Here is a 26,164-nt window from a genome sequence, read left to right as displayed (position 1 = left end):
CGCAGAGGAGTTTGCTGAGGCCTGGTCGGAGGTTGAAAGAAACTTCCACTTGTTCTCTGATGCGGAGACCACAAAATACATTAACTGCAAAGGCCACAGCAGTATTACTGCATCTACTTCAGCCATGACATCATTTTTAATTTATATCCATTCAAGCACTTACACTTGGCACCTCCTTAGATCCAGGTACTGGGAAAAATCCTTGGGACGCTGAAGGGACATCAGATGAGGCTCTTAAGTTCTCACGGGATGAGGAAAGCAGTCCGGTGAGATGGCAGCACTGTTGGATGAGACACTTGTATGAGGTCTTAGGGCTGCCATGATGAACTAGCCTCAATTGCGTGATTTAAAGCAAGGCGTTTCTTCTCTCCCAGTCCTGGAGGTCAAAATTCTGAAGCCAAGGTGTTGGCAGGGTTGGTTTCTTTGGCGAGGCTCTCTGGGAGAAAGCTCCCCCGCTTCCAGTGCTGCCGGTGACTCCGGACCCTCAGTGTGCAGACACACAGCTTCCTCCACCTTCACACGGTTCCTCTTACATTCGGTTTAGGACCCCATGTAATCCAGGATGGTCTTATCTCCGGATCCTTGACTTAATGTCAGCTGCAAATACCCTTTTTCCCAAATGACGGGGCATCTCCAGGTTCCAGGTGGACTTACCTCCGGGGAAGGGGGCCTATTTAACCTTACATCTTTCTTTATTGGAAGGTGGCTCGTGTTATCCCCAAGGCTTTGTCAAGGAGGCGACACAAGCTGATCCTCCAAAGACGAGAGCTGCCATTCCTCAGACGAACATGAGGGAGGAAGGGGATGACAGGCTCAGGGACCAGTGGGACCCAAGTTACGAAGTGTCATACTGAGTAGAACAATCTGAGCAGCACGCAGTTGAGCCTGGCTGGTTGCAGGCTGTGGGTGGCAGAGAGGGAGGCCGAGGCCAGAGAGGTGACAGAGCAGAGATTCTACCACGACAGGCTGTGGGCACGGTCATTTGGTACTAGTGAGCCAGAGACATGGATGGAATTCTCTGGGATTTTCTCCCATAGATAACCCTTAACCCAGCATGGGTGGACTAGACAAACTTTAAGCAGCTTCTCCCCATTAGGACACTTTATGGTTAAGATTTATGATCTTAAAGTAATAAGCACACCAAGTTTCCTACCACTAGCGACACTGCGGCCTTCAGTTTCTCCTCAGAAGTCCCTCATATACTCACTCTCCTCCCAGTACTCAGGACTGGTTCTTCCCTCCACATACCATTTCAAGTTGCAACCTTTCAGTTCCGGAGAACTGCCCTTTGAGCAAAGGTGTAGTTTCCCTTCTGTTGCTACATCCATGCAAGAGTAAATCAAGGATAAAAGTCAAGTATGACAAGATTACTAGATCTTATCTTTTCTGGTGGCTCAGTTTCGGTCAAGAATCCGCCTGCAACGCAGGGTTCAATCCCTGGGTCAGGAAGATTCCCTGGAGAAGGAAATAGCTACCCACTCCATGGGAGAAACCCATGGACAGAGAAGCCTGGTGGGCTATAGTCCAAAGGGTCACAAACAGTTGGAAAAAGACTTGGTAGCTAAACCACCACCACCACTAGTCTTGTTGTACTCAGCAAGATTTTTAAAGCAATTAAAGTAATAAAAAAGACCCAGCTCTCCCCTAAAAGAGGGGAAAATGTACTGTACATATACGTTCCAAAAAATACACATAGGGAAAACTCTATAGAGACCCAGAAACAAAATATCAGTAAACCAAACCACACTTAGAAAAATGAAAGCTGATTTTTATTTTATCATCAACAGCCATTCTTTAAACATGAACATGCATACGTAATATTCTACGCACACATCACAGTTTTTTAACGTTAGTTAATAAAGGTTAAACACACAACATACATCCTTACAAAAAAAGTCAAAATGCAAACTTAAAACTTTAAACAAAAGTCTTACTAATTTAAAAAAAGTGTGTGTTGGGTACCATTTGTACAACACAGTTAATTTAAACATTTTTATTTTGGCTGCACATGAAAAAAGCGGCAGTAGAAAATAAAGTCATTGAGGGTTTTTAAATAGCAGAATAGGCAGTTTTGCCATGCAGGAGAAGCAATATTAAATATTAGTTTTCAAAAAAAATCCACATTTAAAAATATTTAGTTCAAGTCACAGAATTTTTCTCAGTAGAGACCCCAATGCGATGCATAATTAGCTGCCTTAGATGGCCTGTTTGAAAGGACAATATCCCCTCAGAGTAAAACTTTACTGATTTTGGCACAGAAAAGAAGTCTTAAGATCAAGAACATGATTAAAAAAGAGGGAGAGGGAACAGAGGAAAGAAATAAAAAGCAAGAGTAAATGAGATAGTAATTGCAATCACTAAAAACTGTGCATTCTCAGTCACTGCAGAATACTGTCTTCTGTCCACAGCAGGTGCTTTTCCAGAACTGTTATTGCAGCATGGATTTAATCTGCTTGGAGGTAGTCTCATCATTCAAATGTTTTGTTGTGTACCTATGAAGGGAAAAACATCCATTTTAGGGGGTTAAAAAAAGAACCACAACCTGCATCAGGTTCTGTGATTACGGTAAGAGCAACAACTAGCCAGGAGATCTTGTCTTACAAAAGAAGGCCTCTTCCGTCCCGCTTTACCCCATTTCAGTCCCTGCTGGTTGATGCGCCTCCTACCTTTAAACAGAACATCCAACGGCGGCTTTACTCATTTAGAACTACCTCCCTCATTGAAAAGGTTTGGTTAGATTCTACAGTAAACAATTATCTATAACTTCCCTCTCAAAGGAAAATAGCTGTCCAGTATCAAAGGCTGGCAAATTATAGCCCATGGATCAAATCCAACTATCATCTATTTTTGTATGGCCTATGAGCTAAGCATATTTTTACATTTTTAAATGGTTGAGAGAAAAAGTAAAAAAAAAAAAAATAGTACTTCACGTTAATGTGGAAATTCCATCAAATTCAAATTTCAGTGCTTATAACAGTTTACTGAAACAGAGCCATGCTGATTCACTTAAGTATCGTCTATGGTCACCTTCCTGCTACAAGTGAAAGTGAAGTCGCTCAGTCAATCCGACCGACTCTTTGTGACCCCATGGACTGTAGCCCACCAGGCTCCTCCATCCACGGGACTCTCCAGGCAAGAATACTGGAATGGGTTGCCATTTCCTTCTCCAGGGCAGAGTTGAATAGCTTGACAGATGCCACAGGGCCTATAAAGCCTAAAATATTTGCTTTTTCTCTGGTCCTTTACAAAAGCAGTTTACAAACTCCTGTTCTCCTTTGTATTTAAGACAGTTCATCCTCACATTTTCATCAAGAAAAGGCTAACGGCATCTAATACAAGTGAAAATAACGCAACGTATATGTGAAGATGAACAGCATTATTTCACTTTACACATAAACACAAAAGTCCTTTTCCAAGAGTATATGACTTTTCTACTGAAGAAAAGCAACTACTAATACTACTTAAGAATAAACTTAATAAATTAATAAAAAAGGTAATTATCTAGCACTGAACCTGAACTCCCACTCTAGTTTTCTTTGTTTCTCTTTCTCTTATGATCAAAGAAACTTGGTTCCTTTTCTCCATCTGTAAAATAGACATGGCTCATTGCTTTCTCCTTACTGCATAGTGTCAGTTGCAGAGAACTATATCATTACTACAGAAAAGTATTCAAAACAAGCAACCACACACACACACACACACACACACACACATGCAACTATATTATTTAAAACTTGACTCTGAAGAAAAGGATGGAGTGAGCATCTGTAATAAATAAGCTATTCACTTAAAAAAGAAAATAATGCAGCAAAAATGTGTTCTATTTTGTAGAGACAGAAATAACAACACTTGCACAGCACTTTGGGATTCCAAAATGCTTTCTTAACAGTATCTTCTTCACTCTGAGTGAAGCATGTCAAGAGCTAGGTTGGTTTAGTTTAAGCAGTGTTCTCAAAGTACCAACATTATCTACAACACACAGGGTGCTTGTTTATAAAATGAGGTGCCTGCGCCACACCCCCTCCCCAGATCTAACGGAGAGACTAGACTCTCTGGTAATCTGCATTTCCCTTCCATCCAGATGATTCCGGAGCGCAATGACTAATCTCAGAGTAAACCTGCAGCTTGATAATGCAGTATCAAGTATATGGAATTTTAAGAATAAAACCCTGAATCTGAAGATAGACTCCAACATTTATTAGTTGTACCATCTTTAAGTCTCTCAAGAGCTTCAGGTATCTACTGTAGGATGGAGACACCCCCACTGGCCCATACCACCAGCTACCTCACTAAGCTGTGGTGAAGAGGCAATACAGCCCCAGACATGAAACTGCATGGTAAATGTACAGTGATATAAAACTGTTACTAATTATAACCACTACTACATCACAACAGGTATGCTGGTTAACCTCACAAAATCTCCCAGGGGGAAATAACAAGCGGACATAGCACATGTGTTTCACTATGAATGAGAACAGCTCAGGAGTTATCTCTGCAGTGAACTTTTATTTTCTGACTTCTAAGGTATTATTTAGAAAGGAAACCTACAGCTACGCTCTCGCCTCACCCGGCAGAGAGTGCGTCTTCTCCCCCTTTCTCTCAAACACAGCGTGTGTGGGGTGGACATCAGCACCTCTGTACTCACTGCCACTGCCCTCCTCTGTCCCACACCAAATTACTTTTACACTGTGAAAAACAGAAGTGAACTCTGTGTTTTAAATTACTGTTGGAAGCACAGTCTCTTCAGGGTAAATAAATGTTACACTAAAACTTCCTAGACCTCTGTTATTTTTGGAAGAGCCTAGCCAATCAGAAAGGAAAGGGCTTGGGAGACAGCTCAGGCTGACTGCGACATGGGGAATCCTCGGAAAGGGATCAAGCAGCAAGAATTACAATACCGTAAATATTGATACAATCAGTGAGAAGTCTCCAGAGTAAAAAATTCAAAGAACTTAAGGTTTTTGATAGGCTTATGGTTGAAACAGTTTGACATAAGGATTTTTTTTTGGTTGTTATTTTATGTTCCTTAATCATTCTGGTTTTCACTTAGAATACATCTTCTTTTTATTTTAATTGAAGGATAACTGTTTTACTACATTGTGCTGGTTTCTTCCAAACAACGAGAATCAGTTGTTAATTATACATATATATATATATCTCCCCTCCCTTTTGAGCCTTCTTCAAACCCCCACCCCCAGAATAGACCATCTTTATGTAGACAGTCACTGCTTATAGAATACTTTTCATCATCTTAATAAAATAATTTCACGGTTCCACGCAGCTGAAATGACACAGCCTAGATTCTGCTTAATGATGCACCAGATGTGACTAAGTGTCCAAAAAGAATAAACTATCTGTTTTGCTCATGAAACATGTGAAGAAGGTGATACTATATTGGAAATCAGTTTATTCTATGAATTACAATGCACTACAATGGCCTATGACTTCAAAACGTCACTGAATAAATATCTGCGTTCACACAGTTTTTGTGTTCAAAACACAAAACAATCAAGTAACAAGCAAATCATCTTTTACATTAGGGAAATGATAACTACCAATTAAATCTCTGTAGTCAAGACTCTATAATGGGTTGAGATTTTCACTTAAAAATAGTCCAGGATTCGAAGGAGCTTTAGTAACTAACTCAAGTAAGTCTAAACTGAGAAGACAGACATCAACTAATGACTGCTTTATTTTCATTATAAAAAATGCACAAAAGTAATAAAGATCTGTAGTATAAACACAGAAATATAATTATACTATACTAAGGGAAAAGTTCAGCTATAAAAGTTTGTATAATATTATTTTGTAAAAACTTTTATATAAAGCTATGACTATATACAAGTATTTTAAGAAGAAACTGGAAGGATATGCATCAAAATGTTTTAAAAAAAAAAAAAAAAAACTGGAAGGGTATATACCAAAATGTTAATAGCGGTTTATTTCAAAATAGTGAGGGTTCCATATTTTCTTCTTAAAATTTCCCTGTTTTCTGAGTTTTATACAATTGCTTTTATTAAAACAACAAATAAGCAGTCCTTCCTTTGAGGTGGGCAGAAAAGTGAAAGTCACACTCCACGGCAAAGAAATGAAACTTCTATTTTCAGTGGGACACATACACACATACATTCTTCATTATAAAAAATACTGTGACCAATATTTGAAAGCAAGACTACCAATAAGCAACATGAGATCTTCACATTTCTAACATTTATGTGTTATTCACACACTGAAACATCTTAACATGTTCATCCTATCCACGTGTACCTGTGCGCGTACTCACCTGAGAGCATTGAGAAGACCTTCTACACTGTTCGGAGGTTGGTCCTTAAGAACCTTGATACAGCCTTTCATCTAAGTAGAAAACAAAACAGAAAACATGAAACACTGATTTTTCATCAAACATTCATTCTCAAAACAGTTAATACTGTTAATATTTCTCAAAACAGTCATTCTCAAAACAATTAATAACAGTTAAACCAGCTCCGTAACTATGGCACTCATGAGAAATAACACACTAGAAATGTCAAAACAATTATTCTTAGAATAGGGGGGAAAAATCTACCCAAGTGTTATTTTCAATTTGTCAATCAGGCAAAACTTTCTGGAAACCAAATCAGATGAACTGAAGTGCCAAACACACTAACGAGAAAACGAAGGGTTTACTAATGCAGGACTTTCTGGAAAAGCTGCTGAGAAGCCTTTTAAAGGACAGAACGGACACACTGGTAAGAAAAAGAAGCACCTTCCAGGTAGATGAACCCAATAAAAAAAGTAAGGAAGCTCATCACATGCAGAGGGCTAAGGTGAATCGCACAGGGCAGTTCACAGAAGGCCTCAAAAGCCAGGAGGACTCATGGGGAACTGATGGGGATGGCAGCAGAGACTTGTCACAGGCTTCACAGAAAGGGAACAACTTGATGAAAATGATCCGCAAGGAAGATGAGCCTGATTACTGTGAGAAAGCAGAGCATAGCAGAAACACCACAGGCTTTGGAAGCCATGGAGACGAGGGTTCAAAATCCAGGTACCGTTCACTAGCAGTTACATTAAGAAATCTCCCTAAACTTTATTTCTCTATTAACACAGGGGAAATAACACCTACATCCTAAGAGTATTTTCAAAGTTAAATGAGAGAACAAATGTTAAAATTCCTAGGACACAGTAATGGTTCAAAAAATGTTGATTTATTTCTCTTTACATAGGATAGATGAAGATAAGAAGACTGACTAATCATCAGTCCTCTATACACGAAATGCCAAGAGTCTGTCAAAGGGTAACTGGAAGACAATTCTCAGTAAATACTGGTTAAAATTCTTATGAACCAGATATGAGAGTGAGGCGAGAAATTACAAAGTAGAAAAACTCAGGCTACAACCACAAATTATGATGACTGGGAGGAGAAGGGACAGTATATAGTCTTCAGCTTTCTTCACTGGGGCACCTCTACTGGCTTTTAATACATACTTGAAAGTAAAGCTTTTGTTTAAAAATGGCCTTCGGTCAAAGGAATGAAAGGATACAATAAAAAGATTTTTTTTATGTTTCATTATTTACTCACACATACTGCCAAGTATGTGGAGGTGCCACTTGATGAATGAGGCTTCCCCACAAGGAGACACTCTAAAACTGCCGTTACCTTCCCTCATTCTACTCCACCTGTATCTGGGTTATAAGAAATAACATGAGAGGAGAGAAAACCAAAACCTACCATTATCACAAACTATAATACTAAATTCTGAGACAGAGTGTAGCTGGCCAGCTCCTTAAATAAAAGTCTATGGTTTCCACTTATGTTTGAAATTACTGGGAATTACATAAAAAACAAATATAACTTACATCAATTTTTGAAGTTTTGGCAAATGCTCCCACTGGATGCACGTGGTCATAGAGTATTATGACGCCCACCATTACCCGCAAGCAGAATGACACTGTCTCTTCATTTGTAAATCTGCTTCTGTATTCCCTGGAGGGTAGGAAACATAAAAGTGGATGAGGCCCATCACAGACTCATGAGCTGGCTGATGCTCAAAGTTCTATCCTGCTGATATATAAAAGGGATGCTAAGACTATACCCTCACCTTCTCTGCAACGAGATTCCCAGAGAAATGAGGGGGCGGAACAGTTATCACTTCCACATTCTGGTCTCTATATGCATGTTGGTATCTCGCCCCTTCTGCTCAGCGGAGATCAGACAATTTTAGAGAGATTAAAAGTAGCCCCAAAGTAAAAGTTTGGGGAGGGGTGCTTTGAAAGGCTGTCATCATCAGTGTGATGAGAAAAGCCACTAGCTTAATAGAGAAAGTATTGGCATTTATAGATGCTAACTTGATCTAAACATATTACTGTATTGCAGGATTTTAATATTCTAAAATTCAATCATAGTCTTCTCTCAAATGGGAAAAAGGAAATAGCACTTTTAGTCTACAAGGAAGGCAATGGCATAGCAGAAAGAGTCCAGACCACAATGGAGACACCCAAGCAGGTGTTTGAGGTCAGTCACGGTGCACAAGTCCCTTCACTCCCCAGGACCCTGCTCCCCTAGATGAGAATGACGACGTTATGATGATAAGCAGTTTCTCTCTTACTTCAAAAGGTTTCCCAATAAGATGAGCATACAATATTGTTTTGGGAAAAAAAAGCTCCACAAAACTAAAGTTATATAATAAAATCATACTATTCAGGAATATAGGAAAAATTCTTTCTGCCTGCTGACACGAAAATCCAGACAGAAAACATTGTGGTATATGTTACAAATGGTTTGACAGAGAGGAGAAACCCAGAAAGAATTTAGGTTAATGTCGGGGAGAAAAAAGAAGACTGAGAACTAATAACTAATGTTGAGAGGAAGGGATAGCGTTTAAGAGTATTTCTAGCCCTCTAGCAAAAAGGCAAAGTGCTCTTTGAAAAGGAAAGAGAATATCTAAGAGGCATAACCAGATGAGCTTTAAAGTTCTTCCCCTATCCCCTCAAAAGCACGCAGAAACCCTATTCTGAAGCATCTGATGGTCTGATGAACCTGAAAACCAAATGTACTTTATACATTTAACCAGAACCTACATTAAGCTGTGTAATTACTTTAATTTTATTATATACTTGGGATATATTTAATTCCACCTCCCAAATATGACATATTCATAACTTTGTCAATCATTTCAACAGGACTGTTCAAGTGAAAAACATCAGCAAATACTCACGGTGTTTCAAGCATGACTCTGCACACACTAGCCATGGTGCTTAGACAATCTGTGGTATTTTCTATTGGTAAATTTTTATTCTGCAAAAGTGTACAGAGAACAAAAGAGTGATGAAGAGCTATTACTTAAGAAAAATTTAAAACCTAGCATAACATGAAAAATTATCAACTTTAAAATCTGACTCCTCCTCTAAATTTTGTTTTAAAAAATGCACTAGAAAAAGAAATGCACTAGATTCCAGGTACTGTTCTAAGCTCTGAGGACACAGCTAGGAGCAAGACAGCTGAGATCCTCCCATCTCTCAAGAAGTCCTTACATTTGAGAGCTGGGCGGGAATAGCCACAACATGCAGACGAGGCCCCAAGAGACACACGACACGTGGATTTGATCCTAAGGGCCCTGGGAAGTCGCTTGGAGACCTTTCCCCCCATCAAAACTTATTTATTTTTAATTGAAGGAAAACTGCTTCACAATATTCTGCTTCACAATATTTTTGGCCTCTGTCATATATTAACGTGAGTCAGCCATAGGTATACATGCGACCCCCTCCCTCTTTAACTTCCCAAACTGGAAACCTTTACGCCAAGAACGAAGGGAATGTGGTCTGGGTCTTAAGACTACTTGGCTACACTCAGGAGACAGGCCCACAGTGGGTCAGAGCATGAATGCAGAAATCCAAGCAAGAAGAGGTGGGGTGCTCCAGAGAGGCAGCTTGAGGTAGTAAAGGGTCCAGTTCTCAGACTCAGGGTACACTTTAATAAGGAGAACCAATAACACTGCCTTGTCTGAGGGAGTGGACGTAGGGATGAGATAAAGAAAGGAACTGGGGATGAAACCCCTTAAGTCATCTGCTTGTACAGTGTCAAGACCTCACTGTGGTCAGCAGACCATGGAGGTGTCGCCTATCCATCCTAAGGGCGACTGCCGATAGGAGGCAGGCGTGTACACGTGGGTCTCGGGCGACAGGACCAGACGCAGCGCACAAGCTGCCTCTATCAGCTTAGAGGACCTGAGGCGGACTCACTGAGCCCATCCTATCTGGACACAGGCTGAAGAGGAATGACACAAAGAGTAACTTCCTAGGCAATGCCTACCTCTGATACAAACTTCGTTGTAGCATCACTTAAGGTTTTCAGCATTGGGGTTGCCTCAGCATAAAACAAAGACATTCGATTTGCCAATTCATTATTTACTTCATTTTCTCCTTCTGCCTGTGAGGAAAATAAGGGCACTTAATATCAGCTCCTAAGTTATTAAAATAATATTATAAAAGGATCTAGGCAAGGTGCCTAGCTAATGCTTCTTAATCTATTAATAATAAATATGCTTACATTTTAGAGCCTCAAATGTACACAACACTTACATTACCTTTAACAAGAAAAAGATTAAAATATAAAGAAATTTTTTTAAAGTTTAACTTTTTAAAAAATATTTTAAATGATATTAAACCATGAAATGAAACTTGAATGGGCTGCCTGCTGTATACAAGAGACCATCTCAATGCCACAGAGGACAGAAAGATGACTATGACATCACACGCTATTAGGAGCAAGCGAGTATCCACATAGCTTATCTTAGTAACATGCTAAGAGACGAGGAATGAAGTGGGGGATGAGGGGAGGACCAGGACTGGAAGGAACTAAACAGATGCATGGAAGGGCTAGGCTTTGGCAGATGTTGATGAGCAGGTACACGGGACATTTCAACCAGTCAGGGGGCAGAACATGCTTTCAAATGACTTGGCAGAGTGTAAATTCAAATAGGTCAGTTGTAGTAAGGGACAGCAACCAGTGAAAGAAAGCTGGAAGGGAAAGCTGGGGTCAGACTAAATCTTAGCTTCAGGTCATATTTTTCTTCTGTAGGTAATGGGAAGCCACTTAGCATTAGAAGAAAGGAGTAACAATTTAGCCAATCTTCAAAATAAAGTTAACTATTGACGGCAGACTGTACCAAAAAGAAAGAGACAGTATGCCAGAAAATAAGTTCTGCAGCTACAGAACAGTTGCCAAAAACAGTGGGAATTAGGCTCTTAACTTGGACAGAAGTACTAAGAGATGGGAAGCGGGGCAGTGAAGAAACCTGAGAAAAATGGCACTTGACAGCGACTGAACTGACCTATAATTAATTACTGAGAGCAAAGGGCACTACAAAGATGATCTCAGTGCCTCTGGTCTTGAATGATGGCAGGATGGCTACAACAGAAAACTGGGTCGTTTTACTTTACATAGTGAGTATGAAAAAGACAGACAATAAGGTCAGCCTCACAGAATAAACTGGCTTATGCAAAACCAAACTAATACATCTAACAGACGCTTCATTAAAAGAAATCTTTCTGATCCAGGCCTGTCTTAAGAGCGATGACTTCATAAAATCCTTACTCAATGGCCTCCTTTGGTTTTGTTTTTTAACTGGAGGACAACTGCTCTACAGTATTGTGTTGGTCTCTGATGATCCTTTGGCTTTTTTTTACCTTTTATACCACTTGACACTCCTTACAAACTTACACAGTATTTTTTCACTAAACTATCTACTTGAGGCCAGGGATGACCCTAGAAATTTTCTGTTTTTCATACAGATTAGCACACTATAGGTCCTAAAAATACCTAGAGAAAAAGATAGTATTTTTCTCACACTTAAGGTGGCATTTGATGTCTACGAGAAAAAGAGTATTAAACAGCTTAAAATGAGACGTCAAGAGGCTAACAAGCCAGAAGAGATGCTACGCTAGCCGAGCAACAGGCTCAGAGCCATCTTCTCACACGGCGGTGTCAGACACAGATGTGCTTGAGGTCCAAGACCCCGCTCCCCTTCCTGCCAGGGTTAGTGCTGTTCCTATCCCGGGTCAGCCTCTCCCCAAGAGTCTTCCAATCTAAGAACACGGGGATAAATAACTCATAACCACTAATTCACGAAACTTTTCTGCAGTTAAAACGAGAAAACAAGGAGAAATTCTGTATCAATGTTATACAGACAAAAAGCAGTTTACTGAAGTAGCTGTGGAACAAAGAACCAAGTGGTAAATCCCATGTGGTTTGTTACATTTTGCTCTTTCTTCCCACAGCTGTGGATGACCATAATTATTAACTTTACTACTATCTTTAGCTTTATCTGAATGAATGAGTTAATAAATGAATAAAAGAGTAAACTGAACAAATCGAGATATGAATTATTATTATCACACCATAATTCAAACTTTAACTTACTGGAACATTATTAATCCTCATGCGACTCAATGTTCTTCTGTAATAGCTGAAGTCATTCTGTATGGCAGGATTTGTCATCTAAAGAAAACATTTATGAAATAAAAAGTTATTTACTAAAGGGTAGCATAAAAATTAAATGAAGTATCTACTAGAATTATAATTAGTTAATTTACATTCTCAAATTTGTAATACCACTTTAAGAACTAAAACCGTTATCATCCAAGATGACAATCTGCACTTAAATTATGTAACACTGTGCTTACTACACTGATTTGCTAACTGTCTCATGATGAACACAGAAGACTGTGCACACTGGTTTTCAGTCACAGTCAGTACACTGTCCTTCTTTCTTCTCATTAATTTCAGGTAACATATGAAAAGGCTGCTCACCAAAAATGGTATTACCAAACAGACAAAAACAAAAAGGAATGTGTAGCCACTTATTGTGGGTTATTACAATTAATATACAGGGCAGTCATCAAACAGACTAAAATTTTATAAACAAACCATTTGTGTTCAAAGTATGAATAAAGGAGAATAGCTGTCTATGATACAATGTTTATAAAATGCTGGAATTAGGAATCCAGCTCTTCCATTTTCTAAACAAGGTACGTGAGGTGCTGGAAAGTCAGAGGACCCGCCTCATCATTAGTTACTATGATAGAGCCTAGAGTGGAATTAATGTCTCCTGATATGGAATTTAATGCTTCTTTCTTTAAATGCACTCCTTCTAGCAAAAAAGATGTTTATAAGTAGATGGGGGGAAGGCGAGGGTGTGAGAAAGAAGACAGAAGAAGGGAAGAAGGTAAAGAAGGAGAGGGGTAGGAGAGAGAAAGAAAAATCAACATTTTTATATATTAATAGAAGAATGCTGGAAAAAAAAAAACTGGGGATGAGCAGAAAAGAAAAAATATTAGAAGATGTCAATATTGTTGTTTCAGAGATGCTTTTTAAAATGAAGTTAAATGAAAACTGAATACTGAGTAATTTGCTGTTTGCTATGCTACACCAAAAAGCCTGCATAATTTTTAAATCCAGCTTTCCATTTTTGCTGAGGAAGAGCAGACATCATTCCACCACATTTTAACAAGGGCTCCAGGCATTTCCTCCTAGTACTCATTAAAAGACACATGATTTTCATAACAAGGAGGACCAGCAGGACAATCCTACCTTGAGTTCATCAAACCGGAGTGTAAAATGAAGAATTTCTGCGAACTGTTTAGCAAGAGCCTGCTCTCGCTCTAGATGCTGGGTGGGAGAATACGGGGTACTTGTCAAGGCTCCCAGAAGACCTCTTAACGCTGCTTCTAAAGAACAAAACGTTAAGATGTTGTTTGTATCTATTTATTAAAAAGTGAGCATTTTAAAAATGTTTTGATTTCAATTTCCATAAAAATAAGTTTTCTTTAAAAGCTAGATTATCTAAACATACACTCAAACTGAGTACTGTTGACTAGAATAGAAACCCTGAAGTGACTAACTCGATTTCTGTAAACCCAAATTCAGAATCATGAAGAATCTGAATCTGAATGAAATATCAGGATCAAAGGACAAATCTTACAACATTATCTTCATATTCTACACAGCATTGATTTTTATGAAATGGTAACTGTGACTATGTCTTTTTTGGTGAAACCATGGTCAGTCATATCTACATGTGGGTATGAACAAATTACCGACTTCACATACTTTGTGCTGTTCATTTATAAACACAAACTATGTTCTTTCAGCTATGAAAAGAAACCAAATATGTGGTTTAATAATTAGCTTCCTAAGTGTTGCACAGCTTGCTATCTCAGGGCCATAATATAAATATTCTAATTCATTACACAAATAAAATTGTCCCTTGAAACAACTGCTACTTTTGGAATGCCAGACTAATATTGTGTTTAAAAATGGAAATACTAAAAAAAAAAAACAGAAATACTGATTTCGCTTCAAAGAAATCCCAGAAATCAAACTAATACTCTTAGATACTACACAATCATACAAGAAGCCTAGATTCTATTTAGAGAAAACAAAGTTTATAAAGTTAGATGGTGGTCTGCTATTTATGAAAATATGCTAGATTAATAAAGATATTTATTAAGGAAAACAAATTTATGTCATATCATCAGCTTTTAAAAAGCTGAAAAAATTAGCAACTTTTACCATTTATTTATGAGACTGGATTATGAACTAACACCCATACTTGTGCACTTAACCTAGTCTGTCATTTAACTTTCACTGTCAACTATGACATGGGCATTACAGATGGATAAACTGAGTTTCAAAGAGGTCAGACCCCCAAGGGTATATTTCATAAATGCCAAGTGCTTCTGACTTCACAGCCCCATTATTTCCACCATAATAAGCTGTTTCTCATATAAAATGACAGTCTAACTAGCCTTCCATAACCTTATAAAAGATTAAATTACTGATTAGTACCAAGAGTAAGTACTCTTTATGCGTCTATTATGTGCCAGGTACTGAGCTAGACACTATTTGTAATCCACACAGTAACTTCAAATGACAGTTATCATCCTTTTTTAATAGGAAGTTAAAAAAACGTATTGATGGTCTCATACGTGTCAGGCAGTGGGTAAACAGATGAAGACGGACACACCCTCTGCTCACTCAGAGACTAATCACACAGAGAGAAGACAGACAAATTACTACAGCTGGGATATGTACTTAGAAGGGTATGGTACCATGGAAAGGTATACAAATGGAGCTTCACCCAGTTGCAGACTCAGGGAAAGACCTGCCTGAATACATGACACCTGGACCGAGATTGGACTGTGCGCTAAGAATGAGCAAGAGTCTGCAAATAGACAGGGCAGGGAGCCCAATCCTGAACTGAGAGGTACAAGACCAAGGAGACAAACTGCAAGACAGCAACGCAGGTGGAACAGAGGCAAGAAGGAGAGGAGCCTGAGACTAAAACCACATGCCCATTATCTGTGTGCCACATGAAGCACGCTGGCCTTGTCACCTTAGTGTCCCTACAGAGACTAAGTAGGGTGGTGACACCATCAGATTAGCATTTAAACTCCACTTCGGACTTCCCTAGTGGTCCAGTGGTTAAGAACCTGCCTGCCAATGCAAGGAACTCCAGTTCAATCCCTGGTCCAGGAAGATTCCACATGCTGCAGGCAACGAAGCCTGCAAACCACAGGCTTTGAGCCTGGGCACACACAGCCTGTGCTCCACAAGAGAAGCCACTGCAATGAGAAGCCCATGGCACCGCAACCAGAGAAAGCTCTCAAGCAGGACCAAAGGCCCAGCCAAAAATTAACAAATGATAAAAAAATTAAACTCCACTTCATCTGCAGCATGGAGAACGGACTGTGTGAGTATGGATGGCTTATCGAGTGGAGAAACAATGACAGATCAGGCCACAAAATAGATCCAGAAGGGGGAACAAGGCATGACTAGGAAAGGAGGCTCCTTCAGAGACCAGAGCCATATATTCTCTTACCGACCACCAGCCATCGACCAGTCTGAATCCTCAGGAGAGAACCCAAAGGATATGGGCTGCAGGGGATTTGAAACACCCAAGAGAGATGACCACCATTACTGTGGGCACTTCAGAACCTTGTGAATAGGTTTTGGTGAATTAAGCCCACTGAAGAGGAGTCACCATGTAGGACAGACTCACTCACTACTACGATCCCTGGAGGTGGCCGCTCTAAGCCCCTGGGACAGGACGAAGACTAAGGAGACACAAAGCAGCTTGTGTACTGTCTGGACACACAACGTTTCCTTAGACAGCTGCCTCAACTGGGAAGGCCTCTGATTGAAACAAGCAAGTACAGGATGTCTCTTAGGTCAGCAAGGTTAAACCATGTTGGCAAAGCTCAGTATCTTCTGAATTAGTCAAGTGGTCCCTCTCCTGGAGTCCACCCCATGGCTGATCCGCAGTGCTCGAGCCAAGCGACCTCCTCTTTGAAATTCTGAAGGACCACGAGCATCTTCACAGTTTGTGTGGTGCTCCGTGTTCTGTGTGCGGTGTTCATCCTCATCTCTGGCCCAAAGAGAGGCAATGCTCAAACTACCGCACAATTGCACTCATCTCACACGCTAGTAAAGTAATGCTCAAAATTCTCCAAGCCAGGCTTTAGCAATATGTGAACCGAGAACTTCCAGATGTTCAAGCTGGTTTTAGAAAAGGCAGAGGAACCAGAGATCAAATTGCCAACATCCGCTGGATCATCGAAAAAGCAAGAGAGTTCCAGAAGAACATCTTCTTCTGCATTATTGACTATGCCAAAGCCTTTGACTCTGTGGATCACAACAAACTGTGGAAAATTCTGAAAGAGATGGGAATACCAGACCACCTGACCTGCCTCTTGAGAAACCTATATGCAGGTCAGGAAGAAACAGTTAAACTGGACATGGAACAATAGACTGGTTCCAAATTGGGAAAGGAGTACGCCAAGGCTGTATGTTGTCACCCTGCTTATTTAACTTATACACAGAGTACATCATGAGAAACGCTGGGCTGGAGGAAGCACAAGTTAGAATCAAGATTGCTGGGAGAAATATCAATAACCTCAGATATGCAGATGACACCACCCTTATGGCAGAAAGTGGAGAGGAACTAAAAAGCCTCTTGATCAAAGTGAAAAAGGAGAGTGAAAAAGCTGGCTTAAAGCTCAACATTCAGAAAACTAAGATCATGGCATCCGGTCCCGTCACTTCATGGCAAATAGATGGTGAAACAGTGGAAGCAGTGTCAGACTTTATTTTTCTGGGCTCCAAAATCACCACAGATGGTGACTGCAGTCATGAAATTAAAAGATGCTTACTCCTTGGAAGGAAAGTTATGACCAACCTAGACAGCATATTAAAAAGCAGAGACATTACTTTGCCAACAAAGGTCCATCTAGTCAAGACTATGGTTTTCCCAGTGGTCATGTATGGATGTGAGAGTTGGACTATAAAGAAAGCTGAGTGCAGAAGAATTGATGCTTTTGAACTGTGGTGTTGGAGAAGACTCTTGAGAGACCCTTGGACTGCAAGGAGATCCAATTAGTCCATCCTAAAGGAGATCAGTCCTGGGTGTTCATTGGAAGGACTGATGCTGAAACTCCAATACTTTGGCCACCTCATGCGAAGAGTTGACTCATTGGAAAAGACACTGATGCTGGGAGGGATTGGGTGCAGGAGGAGAAGGGGACAACAGAGGATAAGATGGCTGGGTGGCATCACCCACTTGATGGACATGAGTTTGAATAAACTCCAGGAGCTGGTGATGGACAGGGAGCCTGGCATGCTGCGATTCATGGGGTCGCAAAGAGTCGGACACGACTGAGCAACTGAACTGAACTGAACTGGCTCAACAGCGAGGAGGAAAAGAGACAACAGAGGTTAAGTGCACTTAAAGCAGAGGGCTCAACTCACTGGAGGTCCAAGTAGGACACTGAAGCTCACAGAATTTAAATGATGGAGCCAAGAGCACACAGCTAATAACCACCAACACCAGAATTCAAACACAGGCTATTAGGCCTTGAAAGCCTAAAATCTATTATTATTGCTTCCCCTAAATATTTGATATATCAGATGCATGTATTCATTAATCCATCACTCGCTCACTCGTTCAACACTGAGTTCCTATCACAGGCAAGCAAGGCTATGCATCCTGTCAGCAAGGAAACTGGAAACATGAAACACGTTACCAGCCAGGAGACGAGGAGTAAACCACCAGCTCTTAAATGTGTACTTTGTTCACACTGTTACAGAAGTCCTAGCCTATACAACGAAGGCTCAAGGCTTCCACATGACAGAATGAAAACCCGAGAGCTTTATGCTACTACCTGTGTTACTACAACCTCTGGTGAGACGGAACACAGCACTTGTGCCAAAACACACACCACCCACCTGATGTAATTCCAGTAGTTAAAATATGAACATGTAAGCCTGCCCGGTTTGACCTATTTTATAATTATTCTTTTTTTTTTTTAATTGGCAAATGCTGAGAGACCAATATGAATGTGAGAAGGATCTATGCAGCATCGAAAGCATTTTAACTTCAAAAGCAGCTGGGAACTAGCAACACAGAAAAAACTCTTATTTAAAGTAGTAGTGATACTACTACTAAGTAGAACTACTTATTTAAAGTAGTAGTGAAGATAACCAAGAGAAAAACACCTAGGCCCCCTGAGGTTACAAAGCTACAGATTACATAAGATACTTGACTGAAAGAACTGACTGCTATGCTTGAGGAAAATAATTTATAATTCTTACTTCTAGTAAGAAAAGGACAATTTAAACAAAACACTTCTATCTCAACTATTATTTGTTTTTGCATTTGACAGCGTGTTGCATCTAAGGAAAAATAGCGATTCTTGTACTTTTAAAAAAATACGAACATTAAAAAAAAACAAAAAAAAACAGAATTTCAACTTTGAAGCAGAGGTTGACACAAATGGCCAAGCAGTTTACTTAAAGACATAAAGAGAGCAGATATAAAAAACCAGGATGCAGTAGGGGCCCACTGCAACCAGAAAGCACACTCCTTAACTAATGGACACAGCTGGTTTGCCACTCAGCTTCGCCAACTGAGAGGAAAGATCAATTGATTAACTGCTGCCTAAGCTACTGATTTTTCCAAAGCAACCAAAGACTTAAGACATATACACACAAAACACAACAACTACCAATTTTAAAACGTGGCAACTAATTAGGAATTTTTAAAAAAACCACGTGAGCAAAACAAATCATATCTCAGGTCTAAATTTAGCTTATAAGCCCCCAAGTGGTATCACCAACTCAGGAGATGGTGATGTACAGGGAAGCCTGGCGTGCTGCAGTCCATGAGGTCACAAAGAGTGGGACACGACTGAGCAACTGAACATCCGGCTTCTATCTTACAGTACTAGTTTTCTTATTAAATTGCATGTACTCATTTAGGATATATAACATATTTATATGATTCAAAAAGTTAAACTATATAAACACATGTCAAAAACTTAAACTGAAATGTTTCAAACTTATGACACAATCTACACCAGTTTCCACCCCATGCTCCCAACTTCACAAAGTAAAAGCTCTTCCAATGTACACAAGCAGCTAAATGGCTAAATCTTACCTGGTGTCTCTTCCTTTTTCAAGAAAAAGAACTCCAATTCTACTTATCCACTGTATTAAAGGCACAATTCTAATCTTAAAATAAATTTTCCCATACAAGGGAAAAACCATATAGTTCCGAATTCTTTTTACTTAATAACTCCCTTGGTAATTTCACATATACCATTAGCTTCCTTGTTCTCATCGTGTACAGTTTTAGGTACGTGGATTTGATCGATCTTAGAACACAAAAATCTAAATCACCGAGGAGACTGAGGATTAGTTCCCACACATGGGAAAGGATTTGCTCCAGAGCTGGAAAGGAATTCTACCAGCAGTTCTCACAATAGGACACTTTAGGCTGCAAAAAATCAGAAATCTTCGTATAGAAGTTTCAATTTGTTGAGAAAAATGGTCTCAATAACTTAAAAGACCTAGCTGAACAGGAAGACAGCAACATTAAGCTATAATCTTATAGTCTACAAGCTGCTTTACCTATGAAACATATACATTTAGCAGTGTGAAAATGAAATCTTGTAAATAGCTTCCAGTATCAATAACATCCTTTTTCACTGAGGAAGTCATAATGATAAAACTTTCCACTTACCTAACCTCTGAGAAAATTCATAAAATTTCTTTAATTTGCCTACTAGTGGAACAACTGCACCCCATGCCTTCTCTTGTAACTTCTCGTCTGCTGGATGCTGGATTGCCTTCAAAATCCAAAGAATAAAAATAATCAAGATTTATTAAAAAATCATAACAGTATTATTTTTACATTAAAATATAGGTTTTGGCAAACACAGGGAATTCTGGTATAGTCTATGAAACTCAGTATAATGGATCCAGGAGAGCTGAAACTGGCCTTCTCAACTCCAGGGGTACTTTAAACCTAGTATAATAGTTTTCATCACCCGTGCAATGGATATGGATAGAAGAGAATAAAAAATGACACAATGTATGTTTGTCAGCTATATTATGCCTTGATACATGTTAGAATCTAAAATTTAGACTCTCAAATTTAGAACCAAATAAGGATACCATTTTATATTGTTTCCCATATCACAGACAAGCTTTCTTAGAAATTCTTTAAGAACTGTTTTAGTGGAATAAAAGGAACAAAAAAGGCAGGTGATAAATAAGACCCATTCTGGGGAAAAGGCTAATAAATGCTCAATAATTCAAATTCCAAGGCCCAACCTAGCTTTAAAAAAGCTATCAAATACCGAAGAACCTAAACCAACCTGAAAATGTGATTTAGAAATTGTCACTTATCCCTTCCCTATAACTAAAACCCTATTCTGGAATCTAAATTTTTTTAGGTTTTCTTGAAGAAGGTGAAAAAGTTTCTAATGTTAAAGGAGAGAAAATAAAACATAATCTGGAGACTCTGTTGTAAATATGAATATGCTCTTTCTCTGCCCAGTCTTCCAAGTCATTGGGCAATCATTTGTAAGCACAGAGGGCTATTCCCAAAGAAATGTATATTATTGATTTCATCTTCCTTTCGCTTACAGATGCTTTTCTTCACTTTTTGTCCATAAAAGTCTGGTCTGCTTTTTCTAACATCTTCATGTGAGCTAAACATTCCCTCTGAAAGGTGAAGCACCTGTTCACAATATCATCAGAAGATAATGGCACATTCAGATTTCCCCAAGACACTAGTACTCTGACTCCATCCATACAAAACCAGAAGGAAACAAATAAAACTGAAACAAGATAGATTTAGAGGATGCTTCAGGGCTTCCCTGGTGGCTCAGAGGTTAAAGCGTCTGCCTGCAAAGCAGGAGGACCTGGATTTGATCCCTGGGCGGGGAAGATCCCCTGGAGAGGGAAATGGCAACCCACCCCAGTATTCTTGCCTGGAGAATCCCATGGACGAAGGAGCCTGGTGGGCTACAGTCCATGGGGTTGCAAAGAATCGGACATGACTGAGCGACTTCACTTTCACTTTCAGATAAATTAGCAACAAGCTAAATAAGTGGGCTATATATACACTGTTTAAGCAAACTGCTTTATAAGCTTTTTTACAGAAACAAATAGGAGTCTGAAATGAATCTCACTTATATGACTATTTAGAAATAATGTTATGTTAAAGAAAACTGGACTTTACAACATGTAACAATCCTTATTTCACATTATGTTAGTATGACTATTTCAAAGGGACTGTGGTATTATTCTGATGTGCACGAAACAATCCTTTTAGTCTTTAAGCCAAATCTCAATGGTTTTATATCTAGTAGTAAAAATTTGTTCATTTTATTATTTGGGAAATAAGCAAACAGATAAAAATTTTAAATGCATTTTCTTCTCTTCAGAAGCCTATCCAATCTCTCTTGCAAGAATTTAAACACAATTTTCTAAATACCAACTCATTCTCATAATATTAAAATGCTCCAGCAAATGTCACCCACTGTTAAGAGTGAACAGAGTTAACTATTTCCCTGGGTGTGCCTTGCCTGGATTTAGAACCGAAGACACTGGTTGCTCTTCTACGACAACTGCTTATGGTTCTCCTTATACTTGTGACTCTCCTCTCAGATCAGTTCCACTGCTGTCAGAGAACACTTTTGACATAGCACCTATATCATAGTCCAATGTGAAAAAGGGCACTCAGTGAGATGTCAAGCCTTTTTAAAAAAAAAAAAAGCGATGGCCTCCATTAAAAAAAATAACATGCAAAATGCTATGGCAAAAGAGTACAGGGAAATAGATTATTGGGATTTGAAGGAAGGCTAGGAACTGAGCAGGAAAAGAAAAAAAGAAGTGCCATGTTCCAGACAAAAACAAAGGCAAGGAACTGTACATGTGCAAGACATTCAGAAACGAGCAGTCCAGTGTAGGAGAGGTGAGAAGCACAGAAGCAGGGGAGGCTGTCATGGAGCAGGCATTGTAACTTATTTTCAAAAATGTTAAAATGTTTGATATACCAAAACATTAACAGAAAGTTCTTATTTCCCTCTCTAGTGGTTTATTCCAGAGAATAAGCTTTGTTTATTTAATAGATTCTTTTTTAAAAAAATTATCTTATTTATTTATTTGACTGTGTTGGGTGTTAGTTGCAGCACACGGGATCCTTGCTCTTAGCTGTGGCATGTGGGATCCAGTTCCCTGACCAGGGATCATACCCAGGCCCCCTGCTACTGGAAGCACAGAGTCTTAGCCACTGGACCGCCAGGAAGTCACTAGATTCTATCTTAAATCAAATTTTATTTTCCTTTAGAGTCGTGTTTAATAAAGCGCTATTTAAACAAATATATATATAATTCACATCATTAGCATGGTAATAACAGTAAACTCTCAGTCTATCTTCTCTGTGTCAGTTTCTATGTGTCTCTTCTGATAGATTATCTAACTCTATCCTCAAAACAACTCTATGAATTGCTTCCAAATTTTTGCTATGATGAATAAGGCAGCCATAAAGATTTTTACATTCACCTCCCCCTTGAATGATAGCCTTCTGGAGAGTGTTTTCTAAAATTAATATCTGACAGAAGAGTACATATAATTTTATAGATCTGATTTTACACCTTGTCAAACTGACCTCCAAAAAGACAATGATTCTATAATGCCAGTTGCATTGATTAAGACCATTTCTTTAAAAAAAAAAAAAAACCTGTTTCTTCATAAACCAACCTCCATTAAACTTTAACCACTTTGTTATTCTATCATGTGCCTTCTCAAAAGGTAGAATGGTTGTTCTACTAAGTCAATCAAGTCTTCAAACTGACCTATGACAGTCTCAGTAGTCACAGTTGTTCTTTTTACATTTGATTTATACTCAGCTTGGTATGTTTAGAAAACTTGAAATTCACAGAAATGGTTACATGCCTTCATTTACTGAAATTGTAAGGTTTTACCTAAAGCCAATGCTAATGGCAAGATTAGTCTTCTTGCATTTATTCAATAGTCACTAACTGCTTACCAAGCACTATACTAGGTGCTGATACACAAAAATAAGAAAGAAACCTTCCTCAAGCTAGAAGGCTGAAGAAACAGACATCATATCTCAGGGATTTAAAAAAAAAGTGGTGGCTACCATAAAAAAAAAAAAAATGTGCAAAGTGTTATGGCAAAAGAGTACAGGGAAGTAGAAGATTACTGGGATTTGAAGGAAGGCTAGGAACTGAGCAGGAAAAGAAAAAAAGAAGTGCCATGTTCCAGACAAAAACAAAGGCAAGGAACTGTACATGTGCAAGACGTTCAGGAAACAAGCAGTCCAGTGTAGGAGAGGTGAGAAACACAGGAGCAGAAGGTCAGGAGAAACTGAAACGACAAAGTGTAAGCTATGCCTTCAAAAAATACAATGAGAAAAGAGACCAGAGGCCAGGAAATTTCTTTGGGTAGTATTGGACACCCGAGTGTATGTGTGCACGTGTGGGGAAGAACTCAGTAAAAGAAAAAGATGCAATTAAGAGAAGGAAATTAAAAGAGTAAAGTTTCAGAGGAGGGTAGAGAACAACAGTAGAGAAGTTAGTCTTGGTAAGAAGTAGGCACACGGCTTCTTCTGGGAGAAAAAAAAAAATAAAACAGAAGAAATAGAAAAACAGATGGATGAAAACCTGGATAAGTTCAGAGGTTTGAGAGAAGAAAGCTGAGGGATACCACACCATACACTTGCTCTCTGGTGGCATCAGACACAGTTGAGGGGGTCCAGACCACAAAGATGGTTTTGGCTTTCTCCTAGGAAGCTTAGGAGGAGCAGAATGACAGACTGGCAGAACAGAAAATCCATAGAATGCTCGACGTCCTCCCCTCCAAAAACAGTATTGAACAGCACCCCCGTGGATACTGTAAATTTTAGGTATGAGAGTAAGCCAAAAGAATTCTTTTTAATATATATAAATTACGTAGTTATAGAATCCTGTTTTCTGTTTACCCTTCTATCACTGCAACCACTTCTGAAATAATGCAAGTGATCTTCCCTTAAATAACTCTGACTATGCAAATAGACAATACAGGAAACAACAGAGATTACAAAGAGGGACAGTAATTTTCACCTCCCGTATTTCATGGCCAGCTCCTCTATACGACTGCAAGTCCTCCAGGATGCCTTCTGCATCTTTTAGAACCACATTCACCTGGTTATAAATTTCCTTCTCAGACTCTGTCGGCTGGGCATCTAAATAGCAGGAAAGCACAAGAAAATTTACAGTCACGTGATTTTTTTAAGTACATGTATAATAACTCAAGTATTAAATAATCCAAAAATAAATAGTCTAAAAAGTTGGTTTGACTTAACATTTTTTCCAATGCTAACTTCACACTTCTTATAAAAGACTGATCATTTTTACAGAGTTCTGTATTTGAATAACTAGCCTCAAGTTGGTAAATATCATAGAGAAGCAAGGGAACACCAAACATCACTATTCGAGTTACAAATCATGACGTGTTATATTAAACAAATGAGAGTTATAAGTCAAAAATTTTAATTGTCAGTGTATACTCACTGTTTCTGCTATACTCACCACTAACAGTAATGACTGAAAATGCATGGGTAACCATCTATTTAACTCAATAGAAATGAAAGACTAACTAATGTAGCTGGCTCATCTACAGTTTAAGACATAAACTACTTTCCTTTAAAATAAAGTTCACTTTAATGACTGAGTTTTGATATAAAAAATTAGAAACTAAGAAAAAAGACTTTAGTGGTTCTAAAAACCACTTTATACACTGACCAGTGAACTTCTCTGCTGATGAACAAAAGGTGCAGATTACTATGCAGAGGAGTTTGAGTTATGAAAGGACTCCAGAATTACTAGGCTACTAAAAACTAGATACTTAAAGACACAATATTATCACTGAAATTTTGAAATACTAATGCAAAAACTGAGTTTCTATATACTTGGGACTGAGTGAGAAGAAAAATGAAGGGGGAATTATAAAAAGCACAGTTAGGAACACAAACATATGGGCACTTCCACCATGTGTGGCATTAGCCACAAAACAGAAGTGTTAATAGATGAGTAATTCTGGATTTCTCTGTTAAGGCTTGAGGTGACAAAAATCCTATTTTTAATACCCTGGTCATTTGTTTCGCTAAGGATAAGTCTTTTTTATTCGATACATTTGATTTTTGGTGGGGGGAAATGAAGGAAAAAGATGTTCTGTGAGGAATCTGAGTTTTTCATAAATCTTTCCAACTAGACTATATTCAAGACTACAGACAAGGCAAAAAGCACTTAAAATAATAAACATTATGATTACCATAATGTTTTAGAGAGCAATTGTGGTGTCAGAATTCCTCCATGTTAAAATTTTCTCTTACACTCTGGAGGGTAGGGGAGGCAGACCAAATTTATAATATGAATTAAGAACATTTCTCATAAATATCATTTACCAATCATATAATACTAGAACCTAGACTTTTCTGCACATACTTCACCTCCCCATAAATATACAAAGATCTATTTATTCCTTTCCTTAAAATTTTTTTAAAAACTTAGTTCACACACGAAACTGGGAGTCCAGGTGCCTAAAACCTGGAACTTTACTTTGTGCTTAAGGCAAGTCATAATTCAGTTCATCTATTAAACTCACCAACTGGTCAAGAACATATCTTCAATCAACAACCACAGCACCAAGCTCTAATGTCAACATACTTAAGACAGTACTACAGCAACAGTAAGAGTGACATTCACACGCAAAGCCAGCTTAAGAATTTGTGTTCTCAAGTCTGTTTCCTTATTTTAAAAGTCTCCTTTCAGAAAT

The 26,164-nt window shown here is 38.8% G+C and overlaps 1 protein-coding gene across 14 annotated transcripts in view; it reads right to left on the bottom strand.

Moving 5' to 3' along the window:
• Nucleotides 1-1,747: 1,747 nt before the first annotated feature.
• CYRIB (CYFIP related Rac1 interactor B) overlaps nt 1,748-26,164 on the bottom strand; it is a 143,854-nt gene continuing 119,437 nt past the window's right edge. For all 14 annotated transcript variants that reach the window (XM_061123198.1, XM_061123202.1, XM_061123190.1 and 11 more), the window contains 9 exons: nt 24,451-24,572; nt 20,058-20,163; nt 13,571-13,707; nt 12,401-12,478; nt 10,292-10,408; nt 9,198-9,277; nt 7,840-7,966; nt 6,284-6,354; nt 1,748-2,492 (listed from right to left, as the gene is read on the bottom strand). In XM_061123198.1, coding sequence (XP_060979181.1) covers nt 2,429-2,492; nt 6,284-6,354; nt 7,840-7,966; nt 9,198-9,277; nt 10,292-10,408; nt 12,401-12,478; nt 13,571-13,707; nt 20,058-20,163; nt 24,451-24,572 — 902 coding nt within the window. In that variant the 3' untranslated portion in view covers nt 1,748-2,428. The remainder of the gene's footprint in view (nt 2,493-6,283; nt 6,355-7,839; nt 7,967-9,197; nt 9,278-10,291; nt 10,409-12,400; nt 12,479-13,570; nt 13,708-20,057; nt 20,164-24,450; nt 24,573-26,164) is intronic.

Source organism: Dama dama, chromosome 21, assembly GCF_033118175.1.
Source record: "Dama dama isolate Ldn47 chromosome 21, ASM3311817v1, whole genome shotgun sequence".
NCBI classification, from domain to species: domain Eukaryota; kingdom Metazoa; phylum Chordata; class Mammalia; order Artiodactyla; family Cervidae; genus Dama; species Dama dama.
Note: the sequence above shows the minus strand (reverse complement) of the source record. Positions and strands in the feature narration are given on the sequence as shown.